This window comes from Protopterus annectens, chromosome 13.part0 (genome assembly GCF_019279795.1).
Source record: "Protopterus annectens isolate FY-2018-M chromosome 13.part0, PAN1.0, whole genome shotgun sequence".
NCBI lineage: Eukaryota > Metazoa > Chordata > Ceratodontiformes > Protopteridae > Protopterus > Protopterus annectens.
Window position 1 is genome coordinate 911,784,771 of NC_056747.1, and position 18,051 is coordinate 911,802,821.

Sequence of the window (18,051 nt, forward strand, 5' to 3'; positions counted from 1 at the left end):
CAGCAGTCAGAAATCTAAACCCTACTTTTAGTCATGATATTGAAACAGATTGAGAAACATTGATATTCTTAATATCTGCCATCCTGCTGCAGTAATCTAATTACCATTTAACTTAGCCACTGTTTACATGATACATTATTTCTTTTGTGCTAACCATTTTATCCTTCAGTTTGTTTTTTTGTTTTTTTACTTAAGAATTTTACAACAGATACTGCTGCTCTGTAGTATTGCCATATATTCTTTCAGGTTTTTTTTCTAGTTTAGGTTTATTCTAGTATCACATACACAAAAGTGCACTGCATTCTTTCAGATGCACATCCAGGAGTATGGCTGACCTAATTTGTCTCCCCTTATCTCCTTTGATCTAAATGTGACCCTTCACTGAAATGGGGACAGATGACCCTTTTATTCAAGTAATGGCTTTCCCCATATTTTATCTGGTTATTACAGGACTTGAGCATGTTCAGTATCCAATACATCCAACCTGCATTTCAGTTTTGCTGATTCCATATTACTTAAAGCCAGCATCTTACATAAACCAAACCAGTCTTAAAAACATGGGCTCCATGTCACCAGTGTCAGGTTTTTGATTTCTGTATGTCTGGCAGTTAGCATAGAGGATTAATGCTGGCTCAGGTTATAGTGAGCCGCTTTTTGTAGCAGAGAGTACAGGGTTTGAGTCCTCCTACCCCCATTTGCCTATTTTGTAACTCTGATCAAGCCAGTTAACCTGACAGAGCTCCTGTGTTGCCCTTGAAAAAGGATAGGTTGTGTACTTGGCTTATCTGGGTAACTGATGGATAATAGAAATAAAAAATAAATACATTTTCATCTCTGTGGCTGAAAATAATCCCTTTTGTGACTTCAACTGCATTTGCATTATTCCTACCTTTTATGTTTTCACTCAGCAGACTTTTTATCATTCACTTGACTGTCCATTAAACAGCAATTTAGATGCTCTGATTTTGCCATTCATGTCGCAAAAATAAAGTACTTTTTGTATTTTTCCAAGCTGACACACTTATGTATCTGAATTGTGTTATTTGTGTGCTCTTATGAATTGCAAATATAAATATTATTCTTTTCTAGGGAAAATAATATTTTCTGTACTTTTTGTGTGTTGTAACAAAATACACTTATTTTACCTGTTTTGAGGGGCATGCTAATATTTGAGATTCTTTTGTCTGTTTGACCAAAAGCTATTAGGTAATGTAAAGTAAAATAAAAAACAGGAGAAAAAATGAGTGCTTCCTTAAAAAAATTGTAAGAACATGAAGCAGTAGAGAGATTGACATTTGAATTTAGTGTGGAAGTCAGGTCAGAATGACCTTTATAAACTGAGAGTGCAACTTTTACAAAAACATTAGCTGAAAAAATGTGGAGTTTTCAGTTCTGTCTAGAGTAAAACAAACAAAAACTGTCAACAGATAAATATGTAATGTTGGTATGATTTCATACCTAAAATCAGGATGTGTTTCTTGTATAAAGGTGATCTTTTTGTTCTTTGTGTGTGTTGAGGCATCAAATGACATTAAAATGTATTTTTTGCCAAAATTCAAGATGTTGCTGCTCTTTTATATTTTAGGGTAGGATTCCAGTCCAAATATATTTTATAGATAATTATGCCAAAAGCATTCCCTGAAAATTTCATGAGCAAATGTTTAAATGTTTTTTGGAGATGCAGGCTTTTACATACAAAGAGCAAAAATATCCAAAAAATAGATGGTATTCTGGGGACATGCCTTCTGAAAATATAGTTAAAATGTTAAACTGTGAGATGGGTCTGCCTGACTAACATCTGCTTAGTGGTTTCCCCTGCTTTGGACTTTGCTTTACAAAGGTCTGATGCCATGAAAGTGGAAATACTCTGTCTGCCTCCTCTTCGTATTAAACATTTGAACCAAAAACAAGAGTTTTCCGTCCAGTTCTCTTAAAGGGCCTCACATAATTCATGTGCAGAATGGATCTTGTGCTGTGGAAGAGTTTTAATCACTTCCAGGACGTCACCTACCATCACATGCATCTCCAACTGCATATGTTTCCACACCTGATTAAAGAGAATTAGGAGCTAAATCTATCAGGTAAAAACTACCTTTCCTTCTTCCTAACAATATCCCGTTCCTGACACAGATCAAAATCATATAGTCCCGTACAGTACTCTGAATGCACCCACTTTTTCCAAGACTAATGCTCCTAGTCTGTCCTCCATCATCTCAACAAATTTCCCTTAGATGTCCTATCACCCTGTTTCCTATGCAGTAAAAAAAATGTCATTTTTTTCTCTCAACCAAAATACCTTTACTTAAGCATTTTTAAGTCCCAAGATTACTTTTTCTCTGGCTTTTTTTCCGTTCCTCTCTCAACAGGATACAGGATCTACTCTAATACTTGTTTATCCCAACTTGCTGATGCTGTTCAATCATTACCAACAACTGAGATTTCATCTTTCTATTCCATACCTCCTGGAGGTCTTTACACTTTTTGGATGACATTGGTGCCACTGTCTTCACTGCATTTTTCATTTTACCCTACTTCACATGTGCTGGGAGCTCCTTGCAGTACAGTAATACAACAAGTCACCATTCTTTTATGCAATGGGTGTCACAAAGGTGCAGCAGTTAGCATTGTCATCTCACAGCAAGAGGTTCTTTGGTTCAGTTCTCATTTGGGGAGCCTTCTATGCACAGTCTGCATGTCCTTCCTGCATTCATGTTTTTCCTCCGAGTACTCTGGTTTCCTCCCACATTCCAAAGACATGCATCGGGACCATTTCTCCCCAGGCCTCCACGGAAAATGGGCTCTGTCCCAGTCGGACTTTCCTGGTAAACAAATATTAAATAAAATAAAATAATTCTTTGTTGGTACAGCAGTGATCCACTCCCCCACACTTCATCAAACACTTTCAGTTATAACACCTCACTAATCATACCCTCACTCAATCTCTATTGAAACTTTACCCTTGCAGACATGCCAGGTACAGTATGTTGATCATTATTAGAAAACTGATCCAACAAGAGATGGATAGTTTTGCTACTATCATGACTGTCAGTGGAAGGGGCAGGCTGTCCACCACACACACTGAACCATCAAAAACAATCCTTCTCTATCCTGGATTTTTGGTTTCTTCAACAAAATGAAAAGCTGCTGTGTAAACAAACACCATAACAAGGATGATCTATCTTCACTTAGCACCTCTGATCAGCTTAAAAGAATGCAAGTATCCAGCACTGTCAGCACTCTCCCTGGAAACATTGTAAGCATGCAGAGCCCAAGGTTATATTATTAAGTATTTAAATGGTTTGAGCATTATTAGCCAGCAGACCATTTATGCAGCTCTAAATTATCTGCTTCTCAAATAAAATCCACCTTCTCTCATTACATGGCCCACTGGGTGACCTTGTAAATTATTAGGGTACTGCCCACAAAACTATAGAGTACATTTTTGTATGGTTTGTTCTTCATACATGTGAGAGGCTTTGTTGCCTAATGCTGTTTGAGCTGTTACTCAACTTTATTGACCTCTGCCATTATACTAACTGCAGCAGCACTGCAGTATTTCTGTTTTTACAATAGTACTCTTACAAATGTTTGCAGCATATAGGTTCATAGGCTGGTACTAGGCTATTGGCCCTAGGGCCTATACAAGCCTAGCCATAACAATTCCCTGGCCATTTCTTCCCACAGTATTTACTTTCCTGGACCCCTGTCTAGCAGGCCGACTGACATGATTCCCGGGGTAAATTTCCTGTCTCCCATCCAATCATCAAGGTTCCTTTTGAAGAGGGCCAAAGAGACGCTCTGCTTGACATGTATGGGCAGTCTATTCCTGAGTCTGTGGAGTCTCTGGGTCAGGAACCTATCCCTCCAGCATGTTTTATTCATTGTGATGATAAGGTTTAGATCCGTGGAGCATGTGGCTCTGAGGGATTGGGATTTCTTTAAGTGCATTATGGCCAAACAGCTCTGGGTTTGACATGGCCTTGTATGTTAAGCAGAGATCGCCTCTGAGTAGACAATATGTGACAGAGTATAGCTGGAGTTTTTTTAGATGGTCAGCATAGGGCATCTGCTTTAGGCCTGTGATTCTTTTAGTGAGGTATTTCTGCGGCCTTTCCAGTTGTTGCAGATGTCTTGAGAGGTACATACCAAGCAGGGCATTGCATTCTATAATTAGTCTAATGAGGGATGAGTACAGTGGGACAATGACATCTTTTTTTTCTGGATGAAAAGCCCTTAGTGATGAGGTGTGCCACATAGAAGGATTTCCTGACTGTTGTGGCTATGTGGTTATCAAAGGTGAGACCACTGTCCACCTCTGTCCCTAAGTCTCTTATCACACTTCCAGTGTTTAGTGTACTGCCACCTATGTGGTAATTCACGGGTACATGTTTTTCCCCAAAGGGGATAACTATACATTTCTTGGCATTGAGCTTGAGGCCATGGGTCTGGCACCAAGCATCTGTTTCTGTAAGGCTCTTTTGTAGAATATCCACATCATTTGGGGATTCAGTAATGGCTCCCAGTTTGCAGTAATCTGCAAACTTTGTTAGCCAGAGTCCCTTAGTGTTGGCTTGTTCTTCAGAGAAATAGATGCCAAACAAGAGCGTTCCCAGGACTAAACCCCAAGGTACTCCACTTGTCTGGAGATGGATTTGGAGTCGGCTACTTTTGCAGTGTGGGTTATGTCAGTAAGCCAGTTGGCAACCCATCGAGTAACGTAGGGATTAATGCCCAGCTTAGTAAGTTTATCTATGATTCCAGAGGGGGGGATGGTGTTGAAGGCTTTGGCGAGGTCCAGATAGGCTGTGTGGACCACCTTACTCTCATCCACATCTCTGGAGGCTGATTCAAAGAAGTCAGTCAGATTCAGGAGAAAAGATCAGCCCATCACGAACCCAAACTGGGTGGGGCCCAGTTTTTGAAGGTTTCCAATGTCTTTGTTTATAAGTTCCATGATAATACGTTCCATGACCTTGCAGATCAGGCTCATCAGACTGATGGGGCGGTAGTTCCCAGGATCCAAGGTGGATCCCCCCTTGTGGAGTGGGATAACTGTAGCTGTGCACCACGCAGTGGGCACGAAGACTGAGGTGAGGCTATGATTAAACATGACACTTAGGTGAGGTGCCAGTTCATTTTGTAGTTCATGTAGTACACAACCCGGGATGTCATCTGGTCTCATGGATACTGTATCCTTAGCTTTGGAGAGTGCGTTTTTTACCTGTGTGGCCATTATTACCGGAATTTGGCAATCTTTCGGTATTGAGATGGGCCTTTTAGGGGGTGAGAGGGGGGTGAAGTTGGCACTGAATCGATCTGCCATGATATTGGTAATATCCTTGGGAATCAGTATATTTGATACCATTCTGTTAAAGCTCAGAGCAGATCTGAGCATTGCCATTTAGATTCTTGACATAGCTATAGAATGCCTTGTGGTTGTCTTTGGAATCTTTGTCAATTTTATTTTCGTAACTAGCTTTGGAGGATTTTATGAGGGATCTCCGCTTCTTACTGAGGCTGGTAAGGGAGTTTTTTGCATCCTGGGATTTTCCTCTTTTTTGCAACAGTTTCTTCCTTTTGTTGTGAAGTTTGTTTATGGCAGGGGACCACCAGATTGGCTTCCTTTTTTTGGAGGAGCGCATCTTGGTTCTATTTGGAATGGCACGATTCATGCATGAGTGGATGTGCTCGTACAATGCCTTAGTGTAGGATTCATGTGTCGAAGTTTCAGTTCCTGTCTGCATGGATGTCCTGAAGTTTGCCACTTCTGACTTGAGTATATGTGCAGAAATGTCTCTCAGCTGAATTAAAACATGTAAACAAGGAGAAAAGCTGTGCTTTCTTTTTTGATGGCTACCTTCCCGATGCACTCCAAGATGGATTTCTTAAATGTGTCTCCACTTAGAGCAGAAAACAATGTATATTTGTTCTATTCCAGTTATAACTTTGGGGCAGTGCTGTCCCATGTCCTCATTTCAAATGATATGAGCTGAATATAGGTATGTCCCCATATTTCTGGATCAAAGACTCTATCCACCAATAAGCCACTGTAAGAAGTAGATAGTATAGTATCATTATATGACATATGACAGTTTTATAAATCTCTTCCTTTTCCAGTAATGCTGCCAAGTAAATGCCCCTCCCTAATCCATTAGATGGACAGTGATATGAATTAAAGCTTTTGTCATTGGTATTTCTGAAATGAATAAAATAACAGCCCACGCTGCAGCCGCCACTTGTTTTTGGTATTGTCTTAATTATGGCTGGCTATACAGACTTCACCCAGGTTGTAGGGCCTAGTGCCACTGCACCGTTATATTTTTGCTTTAGACTGGCACATGTAAGTGTACTCCTAACTCACTGGTCTGCTCTTATTAGCAGTGTAAAAGCTCCCTTCACTGCTTGAAATCACAGTTGCTAACCCACACTCCACCAACCATACTGGCCACCGATGCCTGCATTACATTACTGATAATTAGTAAGGGTTTACTGTCACATCCACATGACCTTCTTTTTACAGACCTGTACTCTGATAGCTGTTCCCCTCATTTACAACCTACATTAACAAGGTAAAATTTAGACTTTAATAGATTAGGTCATAAGTACTGCAGCTGTCCCTTTAAGGCAATCGTCCAAATACCTTTGGACATAAATGTCTTGAATATACTTTTCAGTAAAATAAAAGTACATTTATGAGTAGTCTAGTTAAACTATAACTACTGCAGCTTTACGTTCACTGACCATCTTTCCAGTGTCCTCTGATCAAATGCCTAGTAATGAGAACTGATGAGTCTTTTTAACACACAATTTCAAGTACAAAAATTCATGCTTTGGTGTCTGACATTACCCATAGATAAACAGATTGAATTTTAATAGTTGGAGATTTCTGCTTGAGATCAGCCATATAATCTAACACATTCCCTCATGAGGCAAAAGCTGTATATGAACAGAGAAATTAGAATATTCATCGTGCAGCTGTCTCTCTGGAGCTTGACTTTCTTTATAACCTTCCATCAGATGTTCAGAGTTAAAAACAAGTGGCACGTTCCTTATATTGCTTCAGAGCCTGAGACCGTGGCCATCAAAGCGTGTGGCAAAATGCATTTGGCTGTATTGATGTTAGCCAAAATGTGGATTAAATAGTTAAGAATGCCCCATTTGAATATTAAACAGTTATAATTATAGTAATTCTGTGGTGATGGCTAATTTTATAATCATCTCACCTTACTGTCTACAGGTTGTACTGTCCAGTACCCCCAAATTATACAGTTACTAGTTTTGGGCAGTAAAAACTGCTGCCCAAACTGGCCATACCCATCTTGCAAGACTCACTGTCATAATGCTGCATTGCTTCTTGTGAACATAAGCATTCATACGAATGTTTCACATTTGCCAGTCTTATCATAGTGGTTCTGTCTCATTGCTGCCCTCAAATTTATTTAGTGGACAGGTGCAGTTTCTAGGCAGTAGCCTGCATTTGGCCAGGCATATTGGCCATGCCCACCTACTTTAAACTTCTTTTCGAGAGGGCATGGTCTTAGCCCCACGACTTTCCTTTTGTAGATCACTTTTCAAACAGCTGCTCCTCTTATGTATGTCTTATACCCTGCACTCAGTGAAGTAACTTGATACAAGGGTAACCCCTTCTTATTTTAAGTATAACTCACAGTATAATATAAACTAGTGACAGACCCAGCTCTGTGGCACAATGTGAAAAATCCCTGAATATGCCACAGGCAATCTGAGTTTGATTAGTGGCTGGGGTGCCTGTAGGAGCTGATGGGTTGGTTGAGAGTAAGTGGTTGCTGCCAGCACACTAATCCCAGAGGGAGGGATGTGGCTGTTCCTTGCCACATAGGTAACACCTAGTAGAGTTCTGAGCGTAGGAGAAGATGGACTACCCTTAAGACCAGAAAGATGGCCTGCTTCTTACCACCCAATTGTCTGATAAGAATGGAGGGCTATTAGGGATTTCCAAAAAGAATGAATGGGCCATAGGACTCAAACCTAGTCTAGGAGTAACCAGTTCCCATTCCGATGGAACAAATGGCTCCATCTGCTGTGGCAGTTCTCATTGATTTGTCTATTATATGCCAGGCTGCCCTTTGTCCTCTTAGAACCAGGAAATCCATCTGGTCAATGTCAGTTTCAGGAATATGTGTCCTGTGTTCTTTCAGATGTGGTTGAACCTGTCCAAACACTGGACTATTCTAGTGCCATCCTTTCCAATTATTTTAAACTCTACAAAGTACAGCAGCTTACTCCCCTTTATTTCTTACTTCCTCTGTCTTCTTTTCACCCAGATTATGTTCTCAAGAATCCATGCACAGCACCTTCTGTTCTAGTGATCATGCTTTACCTGTTGCCCAGAGTGCTCTACAGAATATCAAAAACTTATGTTTAATGGTCTAGTTACATTTGTGAGCACAGCATAATTATGAAATACATGTGGTTTATCTTGCTTTTGTGTTGTAATAGGTTGGACTTGGTTGGTCTCCCTGTTAACCTTTTGATCTCTTCTAGTTTTCCACTTGCTGATACCGAATGAGCAGTGTCTGTAGTATTCTCTCATTCTTGCTACAAGCTAAACTCAGTAAGACATGAACCTGGATGTTACATGCTATTAATTGTGCACATTGTGGGTTACATGCTGTTAATTGCTTGCATTCATATCATCACTTATTGTGCTGCAATGTGTGTTCACTTTGGAAATACCTACTAATGTTAGAATTTGGAATATAAATATGTTTAATTTATTACATTAGATTTATTGCTTATATTAAGCAGTCTATTTTTATCTTTTCTTTCTTCATATGCCAAGCATCCAGTGAAAATAACATCACAACTCAGTTGGATAAATCTTTAAGCAAAACATGAAAGTATGCTTTTAAAGTAAGAAACGTAAACCAGCTTTGCACTCTCTTTCTTCTTTGAGTGCTTGAGTATGTGCCCACGCTCTTTTTGTTTGAAATGATACCAAATGGTATTGAGACATTTTAATAACTCCAAGAAATGGAGCATTAATAAGTATAACAGATGTTGCTAACATAAAAATTAGTTTTCTACAGTGCCCGGGAAAAGTACTGAATATCTTCCCAAAATCTGTTCAACTTGATACAATAAAAATGGTTTGCCAGTCTGCCTCTAACTTTTTTTATATCTTTAACAGCTTGTGTCCCTGTCTGTAACTCAAAAGGTAGAATCCTTAGTCTTTCCGAAAAAAGAGCAAATGCCCTTTTGTGTGACTTGCATATGGTTGAATTAAAGTTTATATAGTGTATATAAATAAGTAGTAGTGTGCAGAAAAATGAATGTTGCTGAAAAGATGGACGTTGTAAAGATAGACAGTTTTATGTTATAGCAGTTAGTATGTATGTACAAATGTTTGTGGGTCAGGGTTGGAGTAAGGGTTAGGTAAAGAGATAGATATAATGGTATATGTGTGTTCAGTGTCCTTTTGTCTTTTGTAGTGGTACTGTTAGGGAAAATGTTTTTAGTAATGTAATATGTAGAGTCAGGTTAGGGTTAGCAAACATGAGTGAGGTGGTACATGCTATGATTATCCTTTCTCTGGAACAAACTCTCTCTCTAAACCAAGCATTGTGACACACTGTCTTCCCTTAGTAAGAAATTAAACAACTGAATGGGTATTTATAAATTCACCCCCTATACGACTGCCTCTTGCTCCTTGAAAAAGGAGGTAAGGACTAAGGATAGGTACTGGCATGGTGTAAATGGACTCGTAGTTCGGTTACTGTGTACATGTTATGATTCTGTAAAATTGTACTGTCAGAAATAGCATTATTTGGAAAGGTCAGTAGGTCTATGGAACAGTTTGCCCTAATGGGAGTGCATGCCAGTGTCAGTTTCTGAAGAGGGTGAGATAGTTAGAAAAAGGATGGACCATTGACATGTATAAGTTTTTACTAAATCTTATCAGTGCAGTTGGACTAAAACAGAAACACTGAAAAAATAAACTGAAAATGTGTTACAGTGATGCACATTATTTATGTTCTTCATAGGTAAGAAGTCGTGGCTTACCAGATGACCATGCTGGACCAGTTCGAATAATTGACATAGAAGGCATAGATACAAACATGTGTTGTGGAACTCATCTTCCAAACTTAAGTTACCTGCAGGTAATGAGCATGATATAGCCTTTTTGTTACCAGCCTGTTCGCAGTGGCAGAAATTGAACTGTGTATAATTTTTCAGCTGGTAAAAGTTACCGGTTCATCTAAATCTGGAATTGACCTTTTGGTACATATTTTCATTTCACTGGATGCATTGAATTTTAAAAGTAATTCTCTCTCTCTCCGATTGTTTTTTATACTCTATCAGAAGCAAATGACTTTTCTAAAACCAAAGAATACAAGCCATCACTGTTTCAGCATAACAGGTGTTGCATTGTAGTTTTCATATTTACATTTATGTTTTATAAGGTACTCTTGAATTATTTGATTTGTTAAGTTATATTCTTTCCTGTAAAGGGTTAAATCTGTACTCCTGAATTGTTCTTACAGTGACTGATTTGCAGAGCAGGTTATTAGAGTAAAGAGGTGTGTTATATAGCTGTTGATTTTTTGCAAATTGAGAATTTATTTATGTTTCTTAATGATCAAAAGTCCAGTATTTTGTGAGAGGTTTCTATTAAATGACACTTTTTGTAGAGAAGGTTAAATGCAATGCCTTATCTATTCATGTTTAAATAGTTAAAGTACTGCAATTTATGCTATGTAAGACCAGGTTTTCGCTAAAATGTAGTCCACAGTCTTTGCAAGATTAAAGTCCAAGTGTAGAAAATTGTGTGATATTGCTCAAAAAGTAATGAATTGTACTGTTCTTTCCTGTCTTGAAGATGAGTGGGTAAAAAATTACTGATGTGGCTAAGCATATTAAAAGAAATCATGACCATGTTCATTATCGCCATGTTTACATTGAATGTAAGTTGATGTGCAGAGATATGATGCATTTTTTAGCAGTGTCAGTGGCACAACAGTTAATACACTCACCTTTGGTGCTGAAGGCTATGGGTTCTCTTCCCAAACCAGGTAGATTGATTGCTGACACTACAATGCAGCATAAGAGGAATACTGTACGTGCTGAGTATGTCATCCTTTGGATGAGATGTTAAACAGAGGTCCTGTCTGCTTGAGTTTGGTGATAGATTAGGTGGATATAAAAGATCCTGGAGTACCTATCAAAAAGAGTAGGAGTCCTTTATTTTATATAACATAAAAAGCACATTATTTACAAAATGTATAATAGGCACATATATACACATTTCTGTTTTTTAACATACTTATTGTATACTTTTTCTTATAACATCGTCATTGTTATTCTTCCATAATTGACCCCCAATACTTCTTTCACATCTATAATCTAATTTTTACAATGTATATGCCAAAATCTATTTTCCATTAAGCAAAATAAAATGTAATCTTTCATTTCAAGTAACACATATTACATAAAATAAATTCTTATCTATCCTTCTCCCATTTTTTTTTTCTTATTCATATCCATACAGAATCATGTTCCTATCTATGTCATACAACTGTTTTCCAGAGTTTCACCACTCTTTTTCATTTAAAAAAATGCCCTGTTGTCTGTTCCTCCACACAAAATAAACACTCTATTCCAACTTTCTTTTTTATATGGCATATTCCTCTTTGTTAGTAACTTATTTCTTACCAGTCTCTATAGGAAATCCTGATACTCTGCTATCTTGGTACACAACCTTTTCCTTACTTTAATAATGCCCTTAATCATTTCCTCTTCTAGTGAATTTTCACATGGCTTTACATAGTAATGTTTTATCACGTTGTTATATTATATCCTTCTATCTTTCTTTATACCATCAAATTTTATTTTCCATAATATTTTTCTTGATAATTTTATATTTTGTGGGATCATGTACACGTTTGACATATATGCTGTGTGATGATGTGAGGTATTGCCAACTATGCCAGGAGAATTAGGGCAGTGAATGTGTAGCATATGCCAGCATAGCTAGCTGAAGTTTTGTAAAGAATTATGTCATTTTTATATCAAACTGATTTGTACAGATGCATGTGTTGAAAAGGTATTTGTAAAGCTGCTTGTTTTTAAAATGTACTAACAGTGGGTCCTGCTGGATAGAAAAGAAATACACTGGTATGTCAGACGGTATTTTAACTGTTGAAATGAATATATTGTAACAGAGGGTACTGGAAGAGAAGAGGTTAATCTCGGTCCAGCTAACTTTGAAAAATAGTCAGAAATTAAATTACCTGGTTTAGGCCATAAAGATTGTATCTTACAGATCTGATTGCAGACAGAGACAAAATGTCTGTGAAAACCAGGACTAGGAATCTTACTATATCGTCCTTAAGGGTGAACTAATTGCTACGATGGAAAGGTGGAAGTTTTTTAAATGGTTTTATACTTCCAGATGCTATAACACATCTTATCAAAGCTCTTTGTGTGTGTTATGACACATATGTGCTAGATTCTACAATGCAAAACTTAGACAGGAAAACAAAACTAGTAAAATTAAATAACGAAACGCAACTGAATACAAACGAAAAGGTTTAATTAACAAGAAATTCCTGAGTGCTTTCACCCATTACAACGTGGGTTTCATCAGAGTGATCTCATAAGCAGAGCAGCTTTCTTATATACTATATCTAATCCTATCAAATCACTTACAATTAATTAATTTGGTACCTAAGAATGTTAAAAAGCATACATACAATATAATTAAATTGTGTGTATATATATATATATATATATATATATATATATATATATATATATATATATATATATATATATACAATAAAAACTTCACATAAGAAACTTGACATAAAAAAACATGACATAAAAACCATGCAAACAAATAATTTCATTTCTTTAAGTTATTAAATAGCTATTAAATAGTTAATAATTAATTATAACTGTTCATTACAATGTGTGTGTCTTTTAAGAAATACCTAACTTAACTTCATACACCCTCAGTTAGAAATGCTTTCAAAAACTATTTTTTCAAAAACTATTTTTTCAAAAACTGTTTTTAATTAATTAAAATGGACTAAAAAGGAGAAAATTCTTAAACTGTATAAAAAAATAGCATTAGATAATATATGAATTAATTTTTAGATAGCTAGCTATGGAAACATGTTCATTTATTCCAGGTTTACTACATGCATTTAATCTTAATTGCCACAAACACTCCTTGAACTCAAGCAATGCGTTAACATCTCCTTCTTTGTTAATATTTTGAGGGATCCTGTCAATCACAAAGAAGAGAAATCTCTTAAAATCTGGACAATTTTTACTGTGCATGTATAAAGAATTTGTTTCCTTTTTGTTTTTAATATCTCTAATATGCTCTGTTATTCTTTCTTTAAACTTTCTAATGGTCTTCCCAATATAGAATGCTTGACATGATAAGCATGTGGCTACATAAATTACAAACTTAGTGTTGCAATTTACATGCCCTGGGAATCTAATGGTTCTTTTGTATCCCTTTATTGCAACATAAGTTCCATCCATAATAAATCTACACGATCTGCAAAACCCACATTTTTTCATTTGTGAGTCTCTGAATAATACTTCACTCTCAAAATAATCTTTCAGATTCTTGGCCCTACTGAAAACAACAGTCGGTGCTTGACCTAAGTCTTACAAGATCTCAGTTTCATTCCAAAAGACTTTGTCCCACACATCTCTAATGGTGCCTAACATAACAGATGTAAGGTTACTAAATGGCAACATCATTGCACTTAATTTCAAAGTATTGCCACCTTTTTTATTGTTGTATTTACTTGTTGTACCATATTTTAATATTGGTTTATAATCAGTATTCCTTTTACTAGTTACCTCATTTCTAATGTACAACAATAAATTATTTGGGTAACCTCTCTCGATTAACATGTCAATTAAATTGTCTATTTCAAAATCAAACGTAGCATCCTCACTAATCATTCTAGAGAGCCTCACCATTTGTCCCTTTACCAAATTACGTTTTTGAAAGGATGGATGGCAGCTTTTGTAATGCAAATACGAATTTGAGAATGTTCTTTTCCTGTAAATGTTAGACTCAATCTCATCATCCTTCTTGAACAGCTTGATATCTAGGTAGATACCTGCCATCCATCCTTTCAAAAACATAATTTGGTAAAGGGACAAATGGTGAGGCTCTCTAGAATGATTAGTGAGGATGCTACCTTTGATTTTGAAATAGACAATTTAATTGACATGTTAATCGAGAGAGGTTACCCATTTTCTTTAATTAGTTCTGGCAGTTTTTACTTTCTATTCTGTCTTATTTTGCTGATTTTTACTCTCATACATAATTTCCACATGTTGTACTACAATGCTCTTAATTTGCTCATGCAATCATTTTACCTCTCCTTTTACATTTTTAGTTTCCCTTATTATACTATTATCCTCCTCTACTTTTTACCCAAATATGTAGATAACCTCTACCTCCTCCCTTCTCCGTTGTAAATAATATTTCTATGTAAACAGTAATGACTTAATACTTTCTCAATTTCGTTTGTATATTTTTTTTCCATATCATAATACTCTCTTGTATTATTTCTAAATTCCCTAATACATTTTCCTATACTTCACTTTTTCTCCTTTCTTATATCATCTTGACACTGAAACAAAATTCAGTCCACTATTCAGACCAGTTTTTATAGAAGTCCTTCATTGCTTTATGATCCTTCCATAACTGCAATTTCTCACTTTCCAGTTTTATCCTATAATCTGTCATTTATTCTTTTTATTTCCTTTCCTATTTTAATATATTCACTTTCTTCCATCACCTTCATCCATACTGCTGAAAAGTCTGAAAAACACGCCACAACTGCATCACCATCTGCTACCCCCAAACCTTCTGATAATACAAAGTAATCAGTTTCAAATCCAGGTGACTCCCATCTGTAAGTCCATTGACTACAGTAAGTTTACCAGATTTTATCACTTCCTGTATTTTTTTACATATTTCCCTTTTGTTTTACATTTACTCCTTAAATCACAGTCAAGTCCCCTGCAATTATAATGTTTCTGTTAACCACCACATAGTCTAGTATTTGATGAAGCAGATTATTTTTCCTTGCTAGTTATATAAGCATATAATGCTATAATTCCATAAATGTGTTTTCTCCAGCTCCCATCCACAACAGTTAACCTTCCCAGCCTTACTATTGATACAGTTAGTATTTTCAGTTTTTTTTAAACACTGCCAGTCCAGAACAACCTTCCCTTCCTAAGTTCAAAATTATATTTCCACTTCACATTTTTTTCTGTTTGCAGTCTTTTCTTCACTTGTCCGGAATTTTACATCCTCTAAAATAACATCCACATCCCATTTAGGACACCATTCCAGTATCCCTATCCTTCTTACAAGGTTAATAATACTGTTCACGTTTACTGAAGGTTGTCTAAAGTTGTTGCTTTTCCTTCTTTTTAAGTTTAGGGGAAATATTTTTTAATTTTCTTTTACATATTTTTACTGTTTCCTCAATTCATTATTTTCCTGGGTTTATGTACAAATAATCCTTGATCCTCGGATCACTGGCAAGAACTTCAAAAAGTTTATTAGTATTAACCCTTCTTCTAACCTCTCTTCCTGCATGCACACTCTCCTCATGTTTCCCCTCTATATTATTTTCTTCTTTTACAGTTTCTTGTTCCGTTGTTTCACTCTGTCCCTGGCCTCTTGCTGATGTCCTTCAAGGATGCATCTGCAGTCCTAACAAATGGGTTGTCCTGTCGTCAGGCAGCCCTTCGGTCGGCCGGATTCCAAAGTCTGGGTCTGGCCTCGGCTGGTGTCGCACTTCACCCGACGTCATCTCTGCTGGTCTTCGGGTATAAAGGCATCAGCCGACGCCATTTTCCTCCGTCTTTCTTGCCGCGTGGCGCCCGAAGCAGAAACTGTTCGCAAGTGCCGGTCGGTCAGATCCAGAGATTACTACTACCGAATACTACTTCGAAGACTTCTAAAAAGCTAAGTACCCCGTTGGGGACTCTTTCTTGCCTCAGCCGATGTCAGAAAAAGTAAATAACTGTTTAACTTGTGGGAAACAAATACCTCATAAAGATTTCCACTCTTACTGCTTACCTTGTTTAGGCCCAGACCACGACGTAGCAGCCTGTTTAGCCTGTGCTTCCTTCAACCGACGAACGCTTAGGCGTCGGTCGGAGTTTGCTGAACAGTTTTTAGGCTCAGATTTTGCGTACATTATGCCGTCGGATCCTCCGACTTCTCAAATTGTTAAAAAACGCAAAGAAAAAGACCGACACTCGCGGTCCGCGGTTTCGGCCGAAACCACGGTTAAGCAAACTGCGAGTGTCTCGGTTTTGGCCGAAACCGAGCAAACGGGTCAATCTTCAGCCGAATCCAGGACTACTACCGAGGTTCTTGCTACCCTAGTTGAATCGGCCTCTGAAGTTTTGCCTACTAATGTGGTTCCTATAGAATTATCAGACACCATCCCTTTGGATGTCTCTACCCCAGCACGTGGTGCTGCTAGGCCTCCTGCAGCCATGTCTATTAAGGCCTTTGCCAGGGCTAAAGCAGCCAAAACTGCTAAATCACTGCCTGTTAAGCCCCCCTCACACAGGCCCAGTTCCAGTTCTCAAATGCTTACTCTGGCAGAGGATCTCATCTCTTTAATTAGGGGATCCCAATCTCACCCAGACAGGGCCTCTCAGCCTCCAGAAAAGAGACCTAGAGCAGAGCCCCCAGAGCCAGTGTCCTCAGATGATTCTTCTGATGACTCAGACATTACAGACCATCCAGAGGCTCCTTTTTCTACTTATGAAGACTCCGATGCTGAGGAATCTATTCCATCTGCCTCTCCACCAGAGGAATTTTCCTTTGGGGAAACCTTACATGCCATGAGAGAGCAATTCCAATGGCAGGGACAAGATTTCTCAGATTCAAGAAAAAGGCTTAGGACCTTTCTACACTTACCACAACATAGGCCCTTAGCTATACCTCCAGTTCTGCCTGTTGTGGATGATGCATTTAATGATGTTTGCACTGCTCCTGATACTTTACCTCCAGCCCCTGCCAAACCAGATGGGTTTTACAGGGTACCGGACACTCATCACCACCTATACAAGGCCCCACTTGCAGATCCCGAGACTATCTCCCAGGGGCCTAAGGCAGTAGCTTCGACCTCAGCAAAAAACCCTCTCCCTTCTGAAAGGGAATCCAGGTCCTTAGAGATGGGGTAAAAAGTTTACACCTCTGCTACTCTCTCAGCTAGAGCTTTGAACTGTCAGTTTCATATGATCCAATACCAAGAGTTTATGCTTGATCAGTTAACTAAGAAACTGTCCTCTGATGACTCCTTAGATAAGAAATATGTTTTAGAAATGGTGAATAACATTCAGCAGGTTAGTAACCATTCTTTAAAATGTGGCTATGATGCACTGGAGGCTTCATTTAGAACAGCCATGACTGGCACAGTTATAAGAAGGCATGCATGGTTGAAAGAACAGGTCTTGCCGGATCATGTTAAAGCAAAGCTGTTAGATGCTCCTATGGATAAGGCCAGTCTATTTGGTTCTCCTGCTCAGCAAGTAATGAAGAAAATGGAAGAGAAGGCAAAATCTGTACAAACAGTTAAAGATTTTTTACAGGTTCAGCCCCCAAGGTTTAGCAGGAACTGGCCTTCCAAAAATTGGTCCTTTCCAGACTCCTCTAAATCTCAGAGAGGCAGGAATAGACGTTCCAGAGGCAGAAATCAATCCAGAGGAGGTGCCTACAGAGGACGCCAGTGGCAAGGCAATAACCAGCGAGGTACAGACACAACCACTGCCACTGCAACAGGACAATCACAGTGACTTGGCTCTGACACGCCTACCAGGGAACAAATAGCAGCACCCTTAGGCGGAAAGTTAGCCTTATTTTCAAAAAATTGGCACTATATCACAAAAGACAAGTGGATTTTGCAGACCATAGACCAAGGCTACAGGTTTCACTTCCACACCTTACCAGTAAAAGAGGAATGCCAAACCTACCTCCAAACCAGAAAACAGAAGCTCTAAAGC

The 18,051-nt window shown here is 38.0% G+C and overlaps 1 protein-coding gene across 3 annotated transcripts in view; it reads left to right on the plus strand.

The window, feature by feature from the left end:
* Positions 1–18,051, plus strand: part of LOC122787768 (alanyl-tRNA editing protein Aarsd1-like) — a 658,622-nt gene that overhangs the window by 344,403 nt on the left and 296,168 nt on the right. For all 3 annotated transcript variants that reach the window (XM_044054668.1, XM_044054667.1, XM_044054666.1), the window contains one exon: positions 10,023–10,139. In XM_044054668.1, coding sequence (XP_043910603.1) covers positions 10,023–10,139 — 117 coding nt within the window. The remainder of the gene's footprint in view (positions 1–10,022; positions 10,140–18,051) is intronic.